General features: G+C 42.0%; 1 protein-coding gene across 6 annotated transcripts in view; it reads left to right on the top strand.

Annotated features, from left to right (window-relative positions):
- Positions 1-23,901, top strand: part of Ltbp1 (latent transforming growth factor beta binding protein 1) — a 389,795-nt gene that overhangs the window by 149,038 nt on the left and 216,856 nt on the right. For 3 of the 6 annotated variants that reach the window (XM_048804571.1, XM_015479783.2, XM_048804570.1), the window contains exon 1: positions 10,596-11,054. The exons of 1 other annotated variant lie outside the window; for it this stretch is intronic. In XM_048804571.1, coding sequence (XP_048660528.1) covers positions 10,832-11,054 — 223 coding nt within the window. In that variant the 5' untranslated portion in view covers positions 10,596-10,831. Of the gene's footprint in view, positions 1-10,595; positions 11,055-23,901 lie in introns of those variants that run through there. 2 more of the 6 variants (XM_015479779.2, XM_048804568.1) reach the window with 1 other exon arrangement.

Below are 23,901 nucleotides of genomic sequence, written 5' to 3'. Positions count from 1 at the left end.
TCATTTAAAAGCTGAGCCAGGGAGAAAAGTTTATACTGAGGGGGAGAGAAAAAAAAAGGCAAATAACAGCATTGGTTTTTTGCAAGCTTGGATTCCCTGATGCTATAGTTCTAAATTCAGAGATTGCAAAATGCCAATTTTCTATGTAACTAATTGCTTCAACAGATTTTTTTTTTCTGTCAGTTGAATTCATCAAACAAGAGTTGTTTTCGCAGTTGCGATAATGTTCTTATCTTCAACTTCTTCATTGCTTCTTAAAATAAAATGCATTGAAATGATAACTTTATTTTTTTGTTTGCTTTGAGTTTTTGTTGCCTGCACGAAAGAATTGGAATCCCCTAGAGGCACACCAAGGTATCAGAGGTATCAGGCATCTACTTCTGGCCTGGCAGCTGCAGTGACTCAGAATGCCTGTTCAGGCCCAAGAGGTTTTTGTTTCCTTCTCTGTCTTGTCTTTTGACATTTTTTTTTCTTTAAAGTAGAATTTAAAGTTTTGTACAGTATAGTAAGTCAATGTCTTTCCTTGTGTCTGCTTTTGGTGTTAGAGGGACATTTCCAAGCCTGCTTCATGCAGGCCATAGAAGCCTGAGGGTGTTCAACTTCTTTAAAGTTTTGTGGCTTCCAGGAAATAATGGTTGGAGTTAAAAATCATTCCTCTGCCCTTTGCATTGTCTGTCTTCCCATCTGTTCCTAGCCTGAGTTTCTGTCACTTTTGATCACTGATCATCATTCCTAGCCCCTTCATTCTCTTCCCATGTTACACTCCTCTTCCTGTATACTCTTTTCCATTCCCAAAGAGGGAAAATCACCAGATGGGATATTTGTTATAGATAGAAAAGGAAGATAAGAATACAAACTATTTTCTTTGGCTTACATGAAGCTAAAGGAAGGTGGAGAAAATAGAAAAACACACAGATACAAGTATGTGTGGAGTCAGGAGAGAAGGGAAGTTGTAGCTGTTGGCTGCGCCCAAGGTGGTTGAGGCCGGAGGGAGGGAGCAGTTTAGTTGAGTCAAAAGGATGGATGGTGGGGAAATAGGGCTGAGGGGACTATTGGAGGGAGGGAACTGCCTGTGAAGAAAAGAGGTGCGTGAGTGAGGACCATGGGACACTTTAGCCTGACTAATGTCCTGAGTACATGTGGGCGTGGCCAGAGATGAGTCCAGGTTGGGGCTAGATATAAGTATATAGATTATGTAGAATCCTAATTATCTATGATGGGAATAATCTGGGGTCGTTGGGATGAATGGCCCCTTAAGCTTGTGAATAAGCCATCAGATTCGTTGCTTGGTAACTAGCCTAGTAGCTGCCCCTTTAGTCAAACTTGCCCCTCTAACATACAACTCAGATGCTATTTATGGAAATGATGAGTGATAGACTGATAGCAAATGCCTCATTGACTTGCCCTTTGAATAACAACAAATGTGGGGATAAATAAAACCTAATTCCATTCCCAAATTAAGGGACAGAGAATGTGAGTCACGTGAAGCACATCTAACCTGCTATTTCTGTAGGGATCCCCAGCAGAACAGCCAGAGTGTGTGAGTGATAGGGACGGAAGACAGGTGAGTGGTGACTGCTCTGCCCCTCTTTCTGCTTCTGGACAGCAGTGAGGTCATCTTGTCAATTAAATGCACACTTCCTCTACCCGCAAGGACATCAGGTGGGACCCAGAACTATGCTGCTGCAAGGTCTGCCACAGGGTCTTGATGGGGGGCGGGGCCTAGAAAACTTTTTTTTTTGCATATGAAATGAAGTCTCTTTTCAATGGCTTTCCCCCTTGGGAGAAAAGCTTTTAGAAAGTAATGTCTTCAACCATGAGGGTCTCACCTCCCTCCAAAAATTCCAGGGCAAACTCATCGAACTGTCCCCATTATCTTGGTTCCCAAGATAATCAGGATTTCAGAACATGGTTGTGGGTTACATTCTCAATCCCGAATTGAGAAGATGGGGACATGGAACTCGCTGTCTTTCCTCCTTCTTTGCATGAACTTTTGGAGAATGTGTTTCATCCACTCTTAAATCATAGAATTTTAAATGCCATTGTCTGTTCTGAGTGGGACACACTGATAGGTGCCCTGCTTTTCAGGATTGGGAGCAGAGGAGGGGTTTTCATATGTATTCTAGCCAGTTTTAAAGGTTCTGTTGGAAGGACACTACAGAACTTGTGGAGTCACACATCAGGGCCAAGGTATGTGCCCCATCCTTGCCTCTAGTTAGTGGGGGACAGCAGCAGAAGATCAGCAAGCAAGTGCTGTCACCTCTGTCCCTGGACAACAGTCCGGAGCCCGTCCTGAACCCTAAACGTTTCTTGTCCTGAAAGCATAACAAGTCTGCCTGGACTGGCAAATCCCTTCAGGGTCTATGAGGTTAAAGAAAAGTATTTTACAAAAAAAGGTCAGAGAATAGAAATGTCAAAAAGCCATTAGGTTTTGTTTTGCTAGTTCTCTACTTTATGACCAACTGTATTTTCTTTTCCCAAACACTGGGTCAGATCCTGCTGGGTGAGCAAACTCTTTGTTGGGTAAAAGTTAGTCTTTTGACTATAAAATAGATTGTGCCTTCAGAAATATTGGATTTCATGCCAGGGATTAAAAATAGGACCTTTTCATATATTTATAGAGAAGAGATTGGTATTTAAACTCTAAGGAGAAAAAGGAAAGATGAAAACAAAGCCAAAGTCTCAAGATGCACTTTCTAAAGTCCAGCTGGGGACACTTGAATCTGCTGGCAGGACAGGATTGATGGTGAGAAAATTCCAGGTGAACACCATAGTCCTTAAATCTCCAGTCAAGGTAAAATAAAGAATAAACGATTCAAACAGGAAATTTGACCTGACTCCTGAGATAAGTGGAAATGTTGATAGAATCTTCTGTCTTTATTACTGTACCTCTAGTTTGTCCCTTGACTAAACTGGGAGCCAAAGTGTGTTTCTCTTTTGGGGTGAATTTTATAGCTTAGTGACAATTTCATTAAGAGTTTCTGCATCTGGGGCAGTGGTGTGCTGAATTTTGTAGTTGCTCTTCATCTAACAAAAGCAATGAATACTTAGCAAATCAGAAATATGTTGAAAATTAAACACCTTAAATATTAGCATGGGATTTTATCGATAAATTAAAGGAAATTTCCATCATGTGTCAGTATGATTTTTGCATAATATATTGTGAAATTTTGGTAGTAAGTAATTGTTTTTCTTTTGAAAAAATGCTTGAGAAATTGCTATTTCCTGTTGTTTACTCCATTATTCTCTTTGGCTCATTTAATATAAAAACTGTTTTACTTTTTAAAAGTATCATTGGCTTTTTTTGGGGTAATTTTTTAATGATTCAGGGAAAAAATATGTTTTGTAATGATTGAGGGGTTTCCAAGTCCTAATGCTTTGTGCTTTTCCTTGATCTGAGATGTTAGTGATTTAAATATTTCTGTATTTCTCTTTAACACACACACAGAGACACACACCACACACATACACACAATTTCATTTTTGTACTGGGGATCGAACCCAAGGGTGCTTTGCCACTGAGCTACATCCCCAGTCCTTTTTATTTTGAGTCAGGGTTTAAGTCACTGAGAATCTCACTAAGTTACTAAGGTCTCCTCAAAGTTGTGATCCTCCTGTCTCGGCCTCCTGAGTGGCTGGGATTACAGGCTTGTGCCACCATGTCTGGCACAAATGTGTTTTGAAGCTAAAGCTTTCATAGGACAGTTCTTTTCTTTCTTTTAAAAAAATATTTATTTTTTAGTTGTAGATGGACACAACACAATGCCTTTATTTTTATGTGGTGCTGAGGATCGAACCCGGGTCCCGCCCATGCTAGGGGAGCGCTCTACCACTGAGCCACAACCCCAGCCCCCAAGAGAGTTCTTTCCTTTTAACTGTATTACCAGTTACCCTATAGATAAATGTTAGTATTTATTTAGTTTTCTGTCGGTGAAGTATATTCACTCCCTTCATTATTATTCTTTGAATTCTTTACTGTGAGATGCTTGTCCTCATCAAATTTATGTTTTTATGTTAATAATAAAAATTACATAAACAAGAAATGTAAAGCAGGATAAGGGTCGGGAACGTGGGGAGGTGTTGCAGTTTAACTTGGTTGGCAAGGAAAGGCTTCCCGAATAATGTGACGTTTCTGAGAATTTGAAGGAGGCATGGGAGGAAGCTTTGTGTATTTGGAGAAGAATATTCTAGCAGAGGGAACAACAAGGCTTGAGGCAGGAATGTGCATGTGTTTCGGGAGTAGCAGGGAAGCCAGAGTGGAGGGCTGGGAGGGCTGTAGGAGATGAGGTCTTGGAGGTCACAGGGGCCAGTTGGTGGGAAGCCCCAAAGATTGTCATGAGGCCTTTGGATTCTTCCATCTTGGCTGAGATACTAAGCCACGGGAAGGAGGAGGGCTACAGTCCGACATACATGAGTGCCATATGGAGGAGAGGCTCCAGGAGGGCATAGGTGGAGGCAGGGAGTCCAGTTAGCAGACTGTTGAAATAATCCAGATAAAAGAAGATGGTGGGGGCTGTGGCTCAGTGGTAAAGCACTTGCCTCGCACGGATGAGGCTTTGGGTTCGATCCTCAGCACCACATAAAAATAAATAAATAAAGATATTATGTCCATATACAACTAAAAAAAAAAAAGATGGTGCATTGCACCAAGGCATTTGCTATGGAGCTGCTGAGAAATTGTCGTCTTCTGGAAAAGAGCCAATGTGATTTTCTGTTGTACTGATTGCAAGATGATGAAAAAAGGTGGTGAGGGGGGCAAGAAAAGACTTGGGGAAGACTTGAAGAGGAACGCATTTGGACTTGGGTACAGGAATGAATCAGAGCTTCATTTGCATATGTTTTGTTTGAGGTGTCCATTAGATACCTACCTCACAAAGTCCCATAAGCATGTTACATGTGCGTATGTGTGTACGCATATATGGTATACATGTACACACATATATGCACATACCTATTTATAGATCCTCCAGTACATGTAGGGACAGACATATATATAAGGTAGAGAGTGGTCCAGGTTAGAGTTATACATTTACTATACAGATGTCTACTAGTGGTATTGGAATCATGAGATAGGACAGGATGATATCATCAAGAAAGCCAGTTTAGAAAAGAGAAGGCTACAAAGAGTTCAAGGTCCTTTCTTACAAGGAGATGTGAAAGAGCCACAAGAGAGTAGGGTAACCTAGAAGCTGGGAGAAGAATATGTGACACAAAGCAGAATGTTTTGCTATGTCAAGTATGCTGAAATCTTGAAAAAGAGAGAACCAGAAAGTTTGCCATTGGATTTGGAGGCCTGGAGACCATGCTGACCTTCCTAAGGGCCGCTCTAGTAAAGTTGGGCAGAGAAACACTGGCTGCAGCTGGTTCTGGACAGACTGGGAGGGGTGGTGGTGGAGACAGCTAGTATAGATAGCTTCTTTGAGGAGTGTTGCCGTGAGAACAGAGAAGTGGAGCATTCTGTGCAGTAGACTGGAACGGGGTATTCTTTAAAGATGGAAGCTGTCCAGGACGTCTGCATGCTAACAGGAATGACTGGAGAAGTCTCTGAGCAGGCACAAGCAGAAGGAGTGTAGTGCCTGGTAGAGGAGGGTGTCCCTCAGTAGGACCAGGTCCTTCATCAGGAGGAAGGCAGACCCACCACAGGACAGATCAACAGATGGGTGTGTCTTATAGCTTCTGTTTTCTCAGTGAAGCAACAGGTGAGGTCATGGTTGAGAGTGTGAGATTAGGTAGCTGTTGCACATCTCAGAGATATTTTGGGGCTATATTTGCATTTTAAAGCATGGTGTACATTTGATAATTGCTTTTGATGAGCAATAAACACTTCCTTAAGAAATTTAGAATGTAGCCAGAAATGTATTTTTAAATTAGATTTAATATAGCCTTGTCTTTGCCTGACTATAAGACTCTCTCCTTAAATGTGTACCAATGAAAGAAAATTGTATATGTCTGTGTGAGAGAGAGACAAGTAGTGACATTAAGTTCCCTCTAGTGACTGTTATAGGAGAAAAAGCTGAGCTGTCTTTCACCTGGATTTATATCACCTGCAGTCCTGGAGATCTCATCTGAGGTTCCCTCTGGGAGGGTTTTCTAGACTAGGGCAGTTCATTGAAGCCATAGATCTGATATTTATTTTTATTTACATACTACTTTTCCTGAGGAGCTTGGAGGACTCTGTGAACATCCTTGTGATAGTCCGAGAGGAGTTAAGCAAGTCTTGAGAGCTGAACAATAAAGTCTTGTTATTCTAAGCATTGTTTAAAACTATTATGATTTATCCCTCAAAGAATTCTTGGCCTTGGGGCAAACGATGGACTACAAGTGGGAGCATGAGCTATTAGCTCAGTTTCCCTCACACCCAGAACGTGTGACCTGTGCTGAATCAGCTTGGAGGTCTCTTTAAACTGGCCGCTGCTAATGGGCAGGGTGATGGCTCTCCGCCACAGACAGGCTGCCTCTTCCAGGAGGACGTTGCCCTTGTCTGTTGGTCCCTGCTGTTTGAGTTGGATGAATGCTAATGTGCTGTCGCAGCGTTCTGGAGGAGGCTGTATTTGTTCATGACATCTGATGTGAGTCTTGAACTTATTATATTTATGTCGTTGGCTGCCTTCGCTCTGGTCACATCTTGGTCTAATGACTGAGAGATGGCAACTGTACACTTTTCTAGACTGAATTCTATTTGCAAGAACAATTTTCATATTTTTGGATTTTTCTTTCATTAACGATTGTGCAGCAAAAATGAAAAAAAAAATTTAAAATTATCTTGGGAAGGTATCAACTTTACTGCCATCCCGTTCGCCATTCACTCTGCATATCTGTGGTTTGTTTTAAGCCATGTGCCAGTGCCTCTTCTTGGAGGTATAAATTCACACAGGGCCTGGCAGAAGCTGCAGACAGGATGTTGACTCTTGAGTGTCTCTGACTGATGGACTAGGAGGCCCCCTTGGAGGTGCTACATGGCTCCAGGCAATCTATGTTTCTAGCCAAGGTCTCTAAAACCCAAGGTTTTAAAGTGCTTGCTTAAGATTTCTGGGGCTGATTTACCTACAAGAATCTAAAAATTACATTTTTTTCTTTCAGAGAGACCAAGCATGAAAGCTGTCCGATGGTTTTCACGTTAACTCCTGACTGGCCTAACTTTTGCTCCTCGGATTTGTAATTTCTAATCAGCCAGGTGGGGCCCCTAGCAAGGGCCTTCTACCATTGGTTACTCCTGGGGTTGTCTCCTCACTGGTGAAGCAGGGCCTTAGACTAGAATGACCTCTAGCATCCTGTGAGTCCCCTGATCTCTGTGGGGTTTGGCAACCACCCTTGACCCATGGACACCTTCAGATCACCTCATTTATTCCTTGTGTGTTGGTTTCTATATGCAAGACACCAGAGGTCCTTGAGTGTCGGCTTATACAAAGCATTCAAGGAATATCCTCTTCCTCATTCTTCAATGGCCTCTGGAGGAGACTTTAGTGAATTCCTGTTAGACTCTTAAAAGATGACTAGTATTGTATTCAGCTTGTCATGTGAGGAATTTGAAGTTCAGAGCAGTGGGCCTTAGTTTTGTGCACTTAAATAAAACTTAAATTCTTTACACCAAGCCCTAGTTAGGAGGAAATGATTTTAAGAAATAGGAATGGAAGAATGTATTTTCTAATCTATTTAATAATTACAGAGATCCAGTTAGAGATCTAAATGACAATTGTTAATTTTACTGTCCTTTACTACTGATTTTGAAAAGCTTGCCATGGGAATCTAAAGCTAATTATGAAGAGTTAAATGCTTCATGAAGAGACAAGAGGATCTGCCAGAAATACAGGTGTCTGTCTTAGAATTAGATTGCTTTATAGCAGAATGCTTGTAAAACACAAGGGAAAATATAAAATGTGCCTTCCGCTTCTAAGAAGATGTGAAGATTGTAAAAATCAGAATTAAGTCATATGAAACTGTCTCTGCTCTTTGAAAATGCAGACCATTCCATGCCAAAATAATATTCTTTTGGCAAAGAAATACAAGTTTTTAAAAACAATAGCCCCAAGAATCTCAAGTGCCTATAAAGTGACTACTGTAGCTGAGAGGTGAAACTGGAATCCTGGTTCAGAGCCTGCTTTCTTTGGATGTCTCAGTTTCCCCAAGTGGGCATAGTTTAGGTGACAGGGCATCTGTATGGCAGCTGCTGGTGCTATGAGTTAATGCCAGAGAAGACAAAATTGTTGGCAGACGGCTTCTAATTTCATTGTTGTGCCAAGGCCATAAGAAATAGAAGTTTATGTTCTTTTGAAGTGGGAAGATGTCATATTCCCCCCACCCCCTTGGGCTTCACACACTTGTACACACAGAGCATCCTCAAGATGTTTATTAATCATAGTCTGACAACACAGAGCCTAAGCTGATTTGTTTGTGCTACTGTAAAAAAAAAAAAATTGAACTAGTAAAATTTGCCTGGTTTTGGGAACAGTATTTTATTGCATTAAAAAATTTCTAAGGTAATAATTATAGATAATTTGAAATGTCATATAAGCATTAAAAGCAGTGGGCAGCAAACTGTGTTTCTTTAAATAAAGGCTTATTAGAACTCAGCCACACCCATTAATTTGCATATTGCTTTTAACAGGCTGCTCTCCAGTCACCAAAGCAGAGTTGAATAGTTGCAACAGTGTCCTTTTAGCCTGAAGTGCTAAAATATTTATTATTTGGCCCTTTCTAGAAAAGGTTTGCTAACCTGTGAGTTAAAGCCTTGGAAGATGTTCCTGTTGGGGGCCATTTTGCAAGGTGCTTAAGTCCTGTTTGGCCACTAGAATATGTTTCCCCACTTCAGACAACCCTTCTTGATCCCCAGAGTTATATTCACAGGGGAGGGAGAAACTTCTTTTGGAAAATTAGCAGAAAAGAATGGACGGACTTTTTCCTCTGGAGGAACCATTTTAAGAGTGCCAGCCCGGCCAGTGGCTTCAACTCCCTCTGACTTTAGCCTTCTTTGATTATGTGGCAGTTGTCTTTGACTATTTGAAGGGCTGTCACGTGGAAGAGGTGTTAGCTTGTGAGACTGTGAGGAACTACATTAGAATGAATGGGTGCAATGTTACTTACTGTGAGAAAGTCTTTCAGCTCGAGGAAGAATCACACTTGCTAGGAGCCCCTGTACCAAGAATGTGGTTTAGTGGGTAATGAACTCCCTGTCATGAGAGAGATTCAAATAAAGGCTGATCACTTGGTACATAGAACATGTACAGTGGATACAAGATGGTTGTGCCCGAAAAGTTCTGAGTCCCTACTCCAACCTTGAAATTCTAATGGCTTCTTTGGTTCAAGTTTTGTTTCCAGGCTCAGATTGTAACCACGGTTTAATTGGTTGTGGGTCTCTAGAGGCATCTTGGATGGTTTTCTGAAAATGTAATACTGGCCAAACCAGAGGAGTACCCAGGGGGAGAAACTTTTCTGGGGGGCAGAGATGGCAATGGAAAGGTTGGCCTGGAGCCAGTCTCCCCTTGGGCCACTGTAGGAACAGAGTGGCAGCAGGAAGGGTGCTATTTGTCACCAGACCTAAAGCCTCACGCCGACATCTTTGCTTTCTGCTTAGGTCCCAGGAAAGAGGAAGGCCTACGCTGGGGGCATATTACACACATGGAAGTTGAAACAGGGCTTTTGTATTGCAGCCTTCCAGGGCTTAGATTGGGACCTGAGTGTGAAGGGCAGGTCTGGGTGAGGTCATTCAGTGTCTTGTGATGCTGCTGTGCTCCTGTAGTACGAAAGCAGCCATAGACAGTAATACAGGAATGAATGAGCGTGACCATGTTCAAATAAAACTTTATTTACAAAAATAGACAGTGGACTCAGTTTGGCCCCCTGGACCAATAGCTTGCTGATTTCTGATAGAGACTTTGAACATCAGAGCAGGCTAGAAAATGTCAGCTCTGATTAATTCCTTCATGTTTTGGAGAAAAGGGAAATGACATGTCCAAAGTCACACGAAGGTTGAGCCAAGATGACAAGCCAGAATGTATTTTTAGTTGAGTGCCGATTTTGGGATGCTGTGCTACCAAATGCTATGGTTAGGTTATAGCATTTGGTGTTGAAGAGAGGACCTTGTGAGAGAAAGCAATACCTGCTTCAGGTACGTTGTGAATAACAGTTTTGAGAGCTGAAGGATGGTATTTTACCGGAGGCAACCTTCTATCCCTCAGACCTGTCCTAACTTTTTCTTAGATGGGTTCTGTTCACAGGAAAACAAAATATATGTTGCATAAATTCACAGGGAGAAATAACACCCCAGAGTTGTGAAAAAGCAATGGGCTCCCGCAGCTGCGTCACAGGATTTGATCACTTCAGCTGAGAGTGCCAGGAGATTTGAGACAGATGTTTTCAGACATGCCGCATGCCTAAAACATTTCCAGGGGTCGGACTGCAAAAAGTGACTTAATAAGTGGAGAAACAGGGAAAGTATGCAAGTTGAGGATACAAGAGTTTATTCACCACTAGGTGCGTGGCCAACCTCTTTGCATTACATCTGCCTGTCAGGGTTGGCTCTTTAATCTCTTGTGCCCTCGGTATTGCTCTTTGTCTGCCCATGAATAAAGTGCAGCATTGTGGTTAGTAATCCCACTCCAGTGACTCGACTTCAAATGTGGTTTTGGAGTGCATCCCAGAGTTCTGTTTGCTAAGCTCCCTACTCCTGTTTCAGAGACACCACTGGATACAGAGCAACGAACACTGAAGGCTTCCCTCTTCCTTAAACCTGTCGGGTTGTGGGCTCTCTCTTTCCCCCTCTTGCTGCTCCGTTCTTTTCTTTTCTTTTTTTTTTTCCCCCTCATTTTTTTTTTAAGCCTTCCAAGGCAAGTTCATGGATACTAAGCTGATGTGTTTGTTGTTCTTTTTCTCCCTGCCTCCGCTCCTAGTGAGTAACCACACTGGCCGCATCAAGGTGGTCTTTACTCCGAGCATCTGTAAAGTGACCTGCACCAAGGGCAGCTGTCAGAACAGCTGCGAGAAGGGGAACACCACCACTCTCATTAGTGAGAATGGCCATGCTGCCGACACCCTGACGGCCACGAACTTCCGAGTGGGTGAGTTCCTCCACGGTCCCTGACTGTCCTTCCCGAACAGAGTTTTATGAGATTGTAGCACTTAGACACCCTTGCATTCACACTGCCTGCCTGAACATGTTTCTGTCTACGAGTACAAATAAGCTTCTTTCACTAGGTCTGTTGAATTACTTTCGGAATAATTGCTAACCTGACTTTTGGTTTCTTAGAGAGATGGCAACTAGGATATTTCCCCTTACTGCTTAGCATTTCCCCAGCCATGTGGTGATGGGGATCTATAGAGGAGAACAGAAGGGCATAGGCTTTAGACTGAGACCCCCAATGCACAACTTGTAACTGCTCAGCTGCAAATTTTATCAGCTCCTTGCTAAACAGAATGGGCATTAAATTTGACGAATGCACAATTTGGAAGGTGGTGATGAAATTTAGAATTTCACTTTATGAGTAACCAGCCTCTTTTAAAAAAACTTTTTAAAAATTGTCAAAAACCTGTGCTTTGGTTGTAGAAAAAGGGATACAGGCTGGCATCCTTTGCCACGTTTCTGCTTTATATCATGAGACTGAATTATAAATTGATAAATTGATGGATCTGAGGGAAGAGATACTAGTGGAGTATGGCCAGCACTGAACAACAGTAAATTAATTTAAATATGAACTGGTAGTGACCTACTGCAACAGAAGCTTTTTGTGTCTTTGTAAATTTTTGTTTTTTACTTTTTCGTAAATGGAGAAGGTACTGCGGTCTACTGAAAGCTGTCATAGTGCCATGTTGTCATGCAATACAGTATTTTTGTCACAGAAAAAAAAGTCTTTTATTATTTTTTGACCAATTATGGTTTGTCATATGTACTCACATAATCACAGACACCCACGTTACTTTACGAGTTACTCACAAGAATAACCCAAATGTCAGACAGATAATAACACTGGCTAGATCTAGTCTTTTTATGGAATATTGCTGTTTAGTCTTGGGACTGTTTGTCTTGGGGGGGGAGTGAAGGAAAGGGGGTGTCTATTTCAAACTGATTTCCATCAAGACAAAATACAAAGGGCAGCTCCAAGCTTATGAGCTCTTTTGATTATTCTTCTGCTGTATTGCGAATCCTAATCCTTAGGAGGCGGAAGCAATATTCTCGTTCGTCTGTACTTGGAAAAAGCATGTGCCCCTGGATATGATTTAAGAAGGGTATTGTGACTTTCCTGGCTATGATAGGCGTACTTTGGACATATTTTAAGAAGAATTTAGCCGTTAGATGCCAAATGGCATATTATGCTTAGCAGGGCAGGGAGCCGAGTCTAATGGGAAGTGTTGAACTGACGATCAGGAAACGGGGCTCTGGTCCTGGTCCTGGTCCTGCTGCTCACAGCTCACCCACAGGGCATGCCAGTTGATATTTCTGGGCCTTGGGTTTTCTCATCCATAAAATTATTTAGTGACCTCTAAAATTCAGTCTGCCTCTGAAAGCTTATGGCTTTTTATAAGCAATAAGTAATCATAAGTAATAATGCCTTTTTTTTTGGAGGGTTATAGACTAGGAGAGGAAGGGATAAGGTAATTCCTAATAGGTTATTCTGAGCTTAGTGGCTACCCCCCTTTTCTTGGTTGTCTTTCTCACTCACTCACTCACTGCTTCCTCTCATCCACCACCGCCAACTGTGTCTGCTTTTTCTTGTCTTTATGGTGTGTCTTTACAGTAGCAGCGGCAGAGCAGTCCAATGGGTGGTAATTTTTTGGCTTACAGTGTATTCATTCTGAAACTAAATATTTGAAGGCTTTGAGAAACAGAGGAAGTCTGCTTGTTAAAACACGGTGCACACTTTCCTCTCTGGCATCCAACCAGATGTTTAGGAGCAGAATACACACAGCCTATTCAAAACACAAAGTGGAGCAAAATTATTCACAAAAAGCATTTTCAAAATCAGAACTCAGCCTTCCACAAAAGGATTGGTGGAGCAGTTTGGTTTTTTTAAGAAATGTTTTATTGCAACTTTAAAAGTTAACTTAAAAAAAAAACAACCCCGTTTACAATATGTTGTTTCACAATGGGAATCGTGGGAAGCATTTCATTCATATCCTGAACTATTTCCCTCTCCTGTTTATATTTTTGTTCAAATATTAGATAGTTGGAGGGACAAGTTTTGTGATTTTTATTTGCTGTAGAATGATAATTTTGTCAAAGTTACAGATTGTGATCATTCAAAGATTCAGAAAAACTTCATTTGTAGGATCATTTTTGGATGAGTTTAGTATGATTTTTCTATTTACAAAGGGTAGTTTTCTAACTCGTTTTTCTTTCTTATATATTTGTTTATAATATGTTACATCTTTTGATAAATAAGATATGTGCAAAGAAGTATAGTTGGAGGCAGATTCAAATTATTATAATTTGTTAGCAACTCTCTTTGGCCGTTGATGTTTAAGGGTTCTAAGGGGTGGCGGCTGGCAAACTTTCTGTACAGGGCCAGTTAGAATACAGTTTAGACTTCGTGGGTCCTGCAGTCGCCGTTGTAACTGCTCACCCTGCCATTGTAGGGAGAAAGCAGCCAGAGACAATAAGCACAAGAATGGGCAGAGCTGTGCTGCCAGAACAGTCGGTGGGCCAGCGTTGGCTGAGTTCTGTCCTTTGCTGACCCCTGCACCAAGGAGTCCAAATAATGCAAGGAAAATCATATGGACTCCTTAGTTAAGGCACCTTAGTATTAAGTAATTCATTTTAATAATCAGAACAACAGAAATGATTTTGAGCATTTGCAGAGTGATTTACATGTTTTCTTTTTGAGGGGGGAGGTGGAATGGATCTTATCATCACCCATTTTTTCAATATGGAAACTAAGGCACAGAAGGTTAAGTGAGCTGGCCTTAGTTACACAGAGGCACTTAGCTAAGACTAGAACTTAGGGCTTATGGCATCTCTACTTTTCTGCCTGGAGTCTAACCACAATGTGTGGGAGGGATATGTTGAAGGGGCTTATGGAACTGGGTCTTGTTGGAAGGCTGGATGGTGTAAGAGAGAAAAAGCAACTGAATCCAATGGATGTGGGTTCAAATCTTGAATTCATGATGGCCATTGGGTCAGCTCTGTTCCTGTTCTGGGCCTAGGCTCATGCTATTCAGGCACTAATAGATGTGCAGAGGGTTGTTCTCATGGGCAGAGCCCTTCTTTGCCCATGCTGCTTCTGGGGCGTCTTCTGCCCCGTAGTGACTGTGCCTGGGCTATCTAGATGGGAGAGGCAGCGGGTTCTTCTCTCATGATCCTGAAGTCTAATGGTCTCTGTTCCTTGAGTATTCAGTGGGAGAAACAATAAGTAGAATCTCCACTTAGTGAGACTCTAAAAGTGAGGCCTCAGTGAAGGTGTTTTCCAAGAGAAGTACTCTTCTAGATTAACTCTCTTTCATGAAAGGTGATATTGAGATATTGCTATTATGTACAGAATAGTTATGTTAAATGATATTTCCAAAAAAGCAGGCTTCTATTTATAATGATTTTTTTTTTCCTCCCCGGCAGTCTGAGCTTGTTTTCTCCCTGTTCTCCTCCTTCCTCGCTTTTTAAGAAATGGAAACATTTCCCCAGTTGGGTGGGCCAGCAGGTTCACCAATATTGTTTTAATGGATTCTTCACATTTCATAGGGATGTAATAAAGATGACCTTCTGGGATTTTTAAGTTGTTGATGAAGTCTAGGTTTCCTCTCACAAGAAGAACATAAGAATTCATGTTATCACAACTAGAGTATTTTAAAGATAATCACACAGTCACTCAGCAAAACTCTTTTTGTAGAGACATAGAAAAACAGTCATGACTTCTGAAATAACACATTTGGTTCATAAGATGCTACTTTCTCTGAGGAATTACCAAGGACTCAAGTTCCATGAGCACCAATTGAATAATTATAAAAACGTATTTGATAGTTTAAAAATTATGTTCCTATGTGTTATTTTATTTGATGAGAGAGGTCAGTGGTAGTATCCATAATTTGCAAATATGAGAACTGTGGCTTTTGTGGCTTGATTAAAGATAACTTTAGGGCTGGGAATGTAGCTCAGTGGTAAAATGCTTGCCTAGCATGCGTAAGGCCCTTTACTGTTTAAGAGGACTTTAAGTCAGTTTTCTTATTCTAGTGTTCTGGTGTCTTTGGCTGTCCCACATTACCCCCATGACCATATATTAAGTGATTATATATAAAACATGGTTTAAGATTTTTCATGATAGCCAAGTCATAAATCTGCCTTGAAAGAGCTTATGTTTTGAGGAGGAGATAAAGAGTATATGTAAATAGCCCTAAGTCAAGGAAGAAAGCTCCTACCAGGAGCCTGGCAGGGTGGTAACAGTTCCTTCTAGGGAGGATACTTTGAGAGGAGATGAAAGAGCATGCAGTGCTTCTGTTAGTCCACCATGCTGTCCCACCTCCTGAGCACATCATGGTGAGTGAATGCTGTGGCCCAGCCATCGACTACTGAGGACAACTGGAAATATCAGAAAGCCTGAAGTAAAGGTGGATGAGGAATGGAGAAAAAGAGGTAAAGTTGATATGGGAAGGAAGGATTAACCCATTAGAACTGGGCATGGAAAGAGGAAGGTGCAGGTGGTTTGGGGGAATTGAGAGCTGTTATACTTCATAGTAGATGACGGGTCTGGGAGGGTACCTGGAATTTTAAGCTTGGACTCCACTCTTTCAGTACTTAGTAATAAAGTTCCTTGAAAAGGAGATATCGATATGGATTATTTTGAAAAAGGTGAGGTGCCCTCTTGGTGTTTCAGTGGGGAACCAGTTTCCAGACGCTGTTTGAGTGCCCGTTCTAGCCTCCTTCAGCTCTCCTGAGGCTCGTCTGGTGCCCTGCACTGGAAATCTCAGCGATTGCACAGAACCAATTGCCACCGAAATGCTTGAGGAGCACAAGCAGTTCACGTTGTTAAACTCATTCTGTTGGTTATCTTCACAAGGGGGAAGAAAACTTCCTCTAAGCCAGGCCTTCGATAAACTGATGTGACAGCTGGAGGTCGGGGAGCATTTAGATTTTTTTTCTGGCAACTTAGTTCAAACACCAGGTCATTCACCTCTGCCTTTCATCATGGTTTGAGGCCCTGGTGTTTATCAAGAAATCAGTGAACATGCTGGTGGGCCACTCCGATTAATTTGTGACTACATTTTACCCTCAATGAATTTCACAGCTGGATCTTATGTATTTTAGAGACAATTTAATATAATACTAAAAGAAAGTAATTTTAGTATTCTATTGCATTAGGGCAATTTAGAATGCCTAAAACTTGTCAAAGAAACTACTCCCAAATATAGTCAGTCTTATCAAATTATTTTTCTAACACCAAGTAGATATAGTAAAACAGAATATTTAGAGCACCCACAAAAGGCTATTGGAACATCCATTCATTTAACATATTTACTAAGCACAAACTATGTGCCAGAGATTGGTTTAGGTATTTGAGATACAGCAGTGAGCCAAATAGATAAAGTCCTTGCTCTCCATTAAAAATTATATATATATATAAAATCTGTGATGTGGATGAACCTCAAGGATGTTATGATAAGTGAAATGAACCAGTCACAAAAAGACAAATCCTGTGTGATTGCACTCTGTGAGTAGTCAAATTCTTAGAGACAGAAAGTAGGATGGTGGTTGCTGGGGTGGGATTATAGGGAAGGTGGAATGGGGGTTGTGTAATGAGTATGGAGTTTCAGTTTTGTAAGATGAAAATTTTCTAGAGATGGATTGATGCACAGCAATGTGAATGTGCTTTATGCTAAATGAACTGTGCATTCAAAAATGGTGAAGATAGTCCAGTTAGGTTACACGTGTTTTACCACAATCAAAAATTTAAAAAGTAGAAATAAGTATGTACACTACTATCAAATGTATGGTACCAAAAATATATTGTAAGAAACATGAAATAATGTCATATGGTAATGGTAAGTACTATGGAGATGACATCAAGAAAGGGGCTAGACAGGGGGGAGTGTCGGTGGGGGACACAGATTACTATTTTGACAGCTCAGGGAAGCCTCTCTGGTGAGACAGCATTTGAGCAGAGACCTAAGTGAAGTGAGGACAGAGCCCTGTGAAGGAACATCAGCAACTTGATCACTGAACAGTGTGACTGAGCTTTTAATTTTGTCTACACCATGGAGCGTGTCTAAAAGGCGGGTGTTAGGAGCGTCCATTCAGACTTTTCCAGTATGTCATCTTGGGTTAGAATTTATCGATGTGTATCGTATCAGGGAATTGAATTGATAAGATCCATGGATAAGAGCCTTATCCACAGAGGATGGAGGCAAGCAGTTCTTGTCCTTGGGGTGCAAGAAGGAAATCATCCTGGGATTATTGTAGAAGTCTTGGTGATTTATAATAAAGAGTAAAGATTTTTGAGATGAAAACAAGCCACCAAACTGTCCCCTCTTTCTCCTACATTCTTTTCACATAAGACAGATCATATGACTTGGGCATGAAGCTTCTTTTAAGGCAGGGAAATAAAATTGTCCTACCTGGGGTGTGTGTGTGTGTGTGTGTGTGTGTGTGAGAGAGAGAGAGAGAGAGAGAGAGAGAGAGAGAGAGAGAGAGAGAGAGAGACACGGGAGTGTACTGGGTGGAGGAGAGGTGTGTGGAAAAATGGTTCTGGGGTCAGGAAGGACAAGGCAGGACAGTTGGTTGACTTTAAGAGTGAAAGTCTGGAGAGAACAAAATCCAATTTGGTTGAAGGTAAGGGGTGTCTGGGTGGTGGGCTAAGAAAGTATGTCTGTAGCCAGGACAGTTAATATTTATTTTTTTAATTTAGGTAAAAAAGGGTTCAGCCGTTGGCTAAATCTGAGAGAGAGGCCCATGTGCTAGATTGCCCTTTAAGCCACGCCTGGCCTGCCTCCTGGGAGTGGATGGGGGCTCCTCCAGGGTTGTCTAGGCTAGCCTGGAATAAATAAGCTTTAAAATTTCCTTGGAGGCTAACAGAGTCACAAAGTGTGTACTCTTTCCTGGTCTGTCAGTTTGGGCACATGAAATGCTCTTTGGAAAAGGCCAGACTGGTTGGTGTTAGCATCCAGGCCCCTCCAGGATCAGTGGCTGCTGGCTCCCCAGCCTTTACTTTGGCTGTGTCCCTTTATCCACCTGATGCTGTCTTTCTGCCAAGCTAAGCCTCGGGGATACCAAAGGTCCCTAGTGCTCCAGGCCTTCTATGCCTCTATTCATGTGGCTTCCTCTGCCTGGAGGGCACTTTTCCCCACCCACTCTGCCTGGACCGTCACCCACTTTCCTTGTGAGACTCAGGCAAGTGATGATCATGCTACAGAGCCTCATGGTCCTTGTTTGTTACTCTACTGTCTCATCACTGTACTGTACACTGCTAGAGAACAGGGGCCTGTCTACTCCATCTTGGCATTCCCTGAGCCAGAGGGCCTCACTTTGGAGATGCTTAATGGTGGATTTTGTTGACACCAAATTGTAAACGCTGGTGCCTATATCATGCAGGCATGCAGAGACTTCTCTTGCAACGGTTCATCCTTAATTCTCAGACAAGTAAAATCATCATTATTCCCAGAAGGAAAATAATCAATTGAGAAATTTCAGTAGAGTTTAGGGGCACACTGACCACAAGATGCATGATAAAAGGGATCCCTCATAACACTTCACCTGGATGTAAGTTTTTAGCACTGACCATAATGTACTTTCCACTCAGGGCAAGATTCAGTTAGATTTCCATGCCTTGTGTCCAGCTGCTCCTCCAGACATGGAATTCCAGGTCCCACTCCTGCATCTACTAAAATGCTGACAGTCTTGTAAGGAAGAACCCAAGTTCTGTTTCAAAAAAGTGCAGTTCTCTTTTCTCCCTTTCTTGTTATCCTTCCAATCTTTACCATGTCGTTTGACACTTGGTGGTCTAGCTCAGGTGTGCTCTGGACTGGCTCCAGAACTCTGAGTTGTGATTTCATCTCTCTGATTCTCAATGGCCATGGTGGTAAAATGAATAGGATAAGGGCTGACTTTTCTTAGAAAGAGCCGGCTGTGGGCTCCTTGGATGGATTTGACGACCTTTGTCTTTTTCTGTAGGCAGTCAATCCTCTTAATTTGCAAGCTGTAACTCCTGTGCTGTGCAGTGGAGGCCTGGAGGGTGGAGGCTCGTCCTTGTAGCTTCTGGAGCTTGGAGAGGGTCCTTGTAGCTTCTGGAGCTCCTGTGTACCCCAGAGACAGAGGTTCCTTTATTTACTGATTCTGAGAGCACATTACTGTAAAGAAAGACAGAGAATGTTTCTGTCACTCCTTTACTTTGGCATCTGGTACAAGTGCATGGAATCTCTATACTTGTTTGCATCTAAGCTTCCTCTCGGGAGGTTAGACTTTGCACAGAATACTGTCAGGTGGCATCACCATGTGGCCACAGCAATGCTGTAGCACTGCGTCCTCTCTGCCTTGTATCATGCTCCTCCTCGAGGAGTTCACTTGTGTACACAGGAAGTTCTGTTGCCAAACCTGCTGGCAAGGGTTGGAAGTACTTTTGGAACCCAACGCTGTGGTCAGGAGGAAAAATAATCAACCTGAATAGATGGGGGCATCTCCAGTGATGTGTGATTGTAACATTTAATCCTACTTTGTTCTCTTTACTCTGCTGTCAGTGGTGTATTGACCTCTGGGCTTCGAGCTTAGGGTAAATTTTAAGGAAGCTGGACCTACCAAATAGCTATTGTAATCTCACTTACATGACACAGTATATACCTACAGCATTTGTTGGCATACAAGTGGGGCCTGATTTTGCACCTAGCGGATATGTCCGATATTGGTACCAACGTTTAACTCTCAAGGTATGTATAGATTTTTTTCCAAGTGGGGAAGGAAGAATGAATTTGTGTGTTGTTGGAAAAACCTCCTGGAACTAACATCACAGATGATGTGAAAATGTTTCTAGGGCAGCCACACAATCATCTTTAGGCTAAGCAGTCCAGGAAAATAAAATAACTACCAAATGGGGGAAGAATAACGTTAGGAAGTTGGAGATTCGTTCTCCCAAGTTATATCACAAGTGAAAGAAATTAGAGGAGCCAGATGCCCCTCCATTGCCAATTTCATGCAATGCTGTCATTGATACACTTATTAAAACTCAGTGTTTCTATGTACTGGAAGGGTCTGGGCTTAAGGAACGGTTTACTGCTCAACGTCATTATCTTGAATCTAGACGCATGCAATCATGACTGAAAAAATTGGCCTGTCTGCAGCGTTGGCTCCTCCAAAGATTCGGTGGGAAAACAACAACGACAACGACAACTTTTGTACACTAATGAGAGGTTTCTTCACTCTGAGACCAGACTTCAGATGCCCATCAGATTCAATGAGAATTTGTTCTGGATTACAGAGACTTTCTAAGTTTTCCTAAACTCGGTTTAATTTTCATCAGATTTTTTTCCTGGAAGAGGTAAAAGGGAAACGACATGAAAGTCTCTGGCAGGGAGGAAAGCCGACCACTGCCCTTTTCCTGGCGAATCAGGAAGTGCACTCGAGAACATTCTTAGCTAAAACCTTATTTAGCAAGAATTAAAATGTGTCACTTTTTGCCACTGCATTGTCCCTTTTTGAAGAAAGGGTGATTTATGAGCCCTCTGGATCTTCTTGTGGTATTAATAACATCTTGAGCCAGCTGTTTTATTGGGTGTACACAGAGGGTAATTAGAAACATCTGAAAATTCCATAATGTGCCCAGAAAATCATGCCATTGTATGGAAAAGGGAAAAAAAAATAACATTCATGCCTAACTTGTGTACTTGGTAAATAGATGAATCCACATTCAACATTTACTTTTGTTCTATACCATTTTCCAAAAAAGAAGCTAAATCTTCAGGTTGAAAATGTCCTTTCATTGAAATACACTCACTGCAAAAATCATGGCCTTATTTGGTAAAAGACTTCTGACTCGGCTGTTCTTACAGTAATTACTGTTTCCCTTCTGTCAAACTTCATCACATTATAGATGGTTTTCTGCCAGAAGAAGAGTTTCTTCCTTTTACCTGGCAGGTTCTTGAAAATCTTAGAATTCTGAGGGATCTCATTTAAGAAAACTAACTCTTAAAAAATATACTGTACCAGGGACTCCTCGTGTCCATTTTGGCTAATAGTTGATCTTAGAAGCCGGGTAGGGACGCCGGACCTTAGGTTCCACGTTTGCTGGTTTTTTTTTGAAATTTGATCAGCTCCAGTGGTGGTTGTGCTGGAAGTCTGTGGGTCTGCAGCAATAATGGCAGCTGAGTCAGGGCCTGATTTAGACCCCTCCTTCCCTGCTTCCCTCCCTCAAGACAAAATTGAGACAAGAAAACCTAACAATCTGGTGGTGGCTGGTGAATGGTTTGCTTTTATCTTCATTTCCTAACAAGTCCTTCTAAGAAGTCAGTGTTGAGTCCAACTGATGCACCCCAGGCAGATGTGGGCAGGGTTCAAGTGGGAGGCCTCTCGTATCTTTCAACCTGCCTCCCTTCGCACATCCTCACTGGGCAGGCTGTTGTGGTTCTCTCTGATCATTTGAGTAGGAGTCCTCATTCATCATAGAGAAAGAGCTGTAGCCAGTTGTGTTTTGCTAGAGGTTCTGGGTGACCTGCATTTCTAACAATCTCCCAGGGGATGCGATGTGACTTGCCTGTGGGTTGTCCTTTGAGTCAGGAATGTCTAAAATATTAATCGTGAAGAATAATGGTTTCAAAAAGATACATTATTGTCATGAATTCATGATTACTTATTGAGTTCTCTATATGAACCTAATACTATCAGGAAATGATTTTATAATAGCCAGAAGAGAATCATGTAATCGAAATATGTCCACTTTTTGCAAATTTCCTTTTTCTGTTCCTGTCTTTCTTACAGCTGAGATTTCCTCACCCTGCCAGGTAGCCTTTTGGGCACAGCACCACCAGAATAGCTCAAGCCTTTGGTGGCCTCATTACCACACCAAATGCTGACAGTGCTGGCTGCCCTGTCTCTTCACCCTACTATTCATCTTGCTTCAGTGTGCCGGCTTCAGAATTTTTCCCAAGACAGTCAGAAAGTCTCTTTGTTCACCTTGAATTCCAACAGACATGTGTCAAGCTCTCCAAAGAATTTTTCACCTTCTCTGCTGTAGCAGAACAACCTAATTTCTATGGCCCAGCCAGTATCCTAGGAAGGGAAGTGACGATGACCTCCTTTTGTCCTCAGCTCTGGGATGTAGCCCAAAGAGTTCCCTTGTCTTTACAGCATTCAGTGAGACATCACTGCCTGTGTGAGGTGCTCTGACTTGGAAGGATGATGCTGTTGGTTTACAGATATTTGAGTTTTTCCAGGAGATCCAGAAGGGGACATATTGTTTGCATATTCTCATCCTTTGTGTTCAAGTCTTGCTTGGGATTAATAGTAAGCATTTCAACAATGTATGAATGAATATAAGTCTTTAATTTGAGATAAGGGCTTTTTGGACTAATACCAATTAATCCAAACCTGTTACAAAGCCATTGTCTTTTCTGATATCAAATCTCTATGCTGAACTTGCCTGCTTGAAGTGTCCCGATTTTGACCCAGGAACATGAGAGCACCTTGAACACACAGCAGTTGAATTAACAGAAAATAAAAGAGTGAAGGTGAATTCATGAGCTAGTGTAGTAGAGCTGAAACTTCTCCCCTGTGCCACCCAAACCCTACTGCCTTCCTTCACCTTATTCTGGCTGCTTCCGCTTTCCCACTCAGGCTCTTGATAACTAGATTCTGTCTCTCATTCCTGATTCGCATTCCCTTTTCTATCGCCTGCCTCCACAAACATGTCTAGAGCTGAGTGCCGCCTCCCTCTGTCACTCTGAAATGTCCAGTTCACACCTATAATGCACATGGGAAGAGGAAGAACTGTATAGAATAATGTTTTTCAATCTGGGGAAGTTTTGTACCCCCACCCCCAGGAGAAACATTTGGCAACTCCAAGACACATTTTTGGTTGTCCAGACTGGGGTGGGACGGGGAGGTGCTCCTGGCATCTAAGGGGTGGTAGAGGCCAGGGATCTAAACAGCTTAACAATTCATGGACATTCCTTATAGCAAAGAATTATCTGGGTCCTAAAAGTTAAGAGTGGCAAAGTGGAGAAACCCTGCTCAGAGGATTGCCATTTTTCTTTGTGGACATCTTAGACCCTCTCTGACATTTTGTACAGGTCCATAAAAAACCCTCCCTTTTAGCCTCAAGTGTATTCTGTAAAACAGAACGGCCTGCATTTTGTACTCTTTCAGGCGTGGCCCTCAAATTCCCAGCTTGCCTTTACCCATCCTTGTACTTGAGTGACCCAGCAAACTAAGCTGGGGCTCCTGGAGGCTTGATTTACATTTCACAACATACAGCTCATGGATTTCCAAGGATGCAAGGCAGAGATGCAATCCCAAATGGTATGGGATTCAGGGTCACTCAACCAGCTGGCTTGATTGACTTTTACTACAGGTTTTCTCTGGACATTGAAGCTAGAAATAACAAATGGGAAAACAGAACAGAAGGTGTCTTTTGGATACTGTAGAAGTGCTTGTATAATAGAAACCACTTTTCAACACTTAGCGTTGCTACTGTGGACGCTCACGTGCAACACGTATGAGCTATGGTTGCTGCAATAGGAGAGAATGCTGAGTGTGTTTATTTGAACGATAGCATCATTGCATGATTAAATAAACCTAGCACCTTGGGAGGGTATGGTTTTGTTATTTCTAACCCAAACATCTTCACACATGCCGTTCGAAGGGTGATTTTGCCAAGTTTGAAAGAGGGAAAAAAAAAATCCAAGCTTTAAAAGTCTGACTTTTAGCTTGTTGAAAAACAAAATCTTCTTGAGGGGAAAGGGAAAAATAATACAAGGGGGAGAAATGAATGACAGTAGAGGGGGTAG

This window comes from Marmota marmota, unplaced genomic scaffold (assembly GCF_001458135.2).
Source record: "Marmota marmota marmota unplaced genomic scaffold, marMar, whole genome shotgun sequence".
Taxonomy (NCBI): Eukaryota; Metazoa; Chordata; class Mammalia; order Rodentia; family Sciuridae; genus Marmota; species Marmota marmota.
The sequence above is the reverse complement of the archived record's forward strand: the minus strand, read 5'-3'. Positions and strand labels throughout refer to the sequence as shown.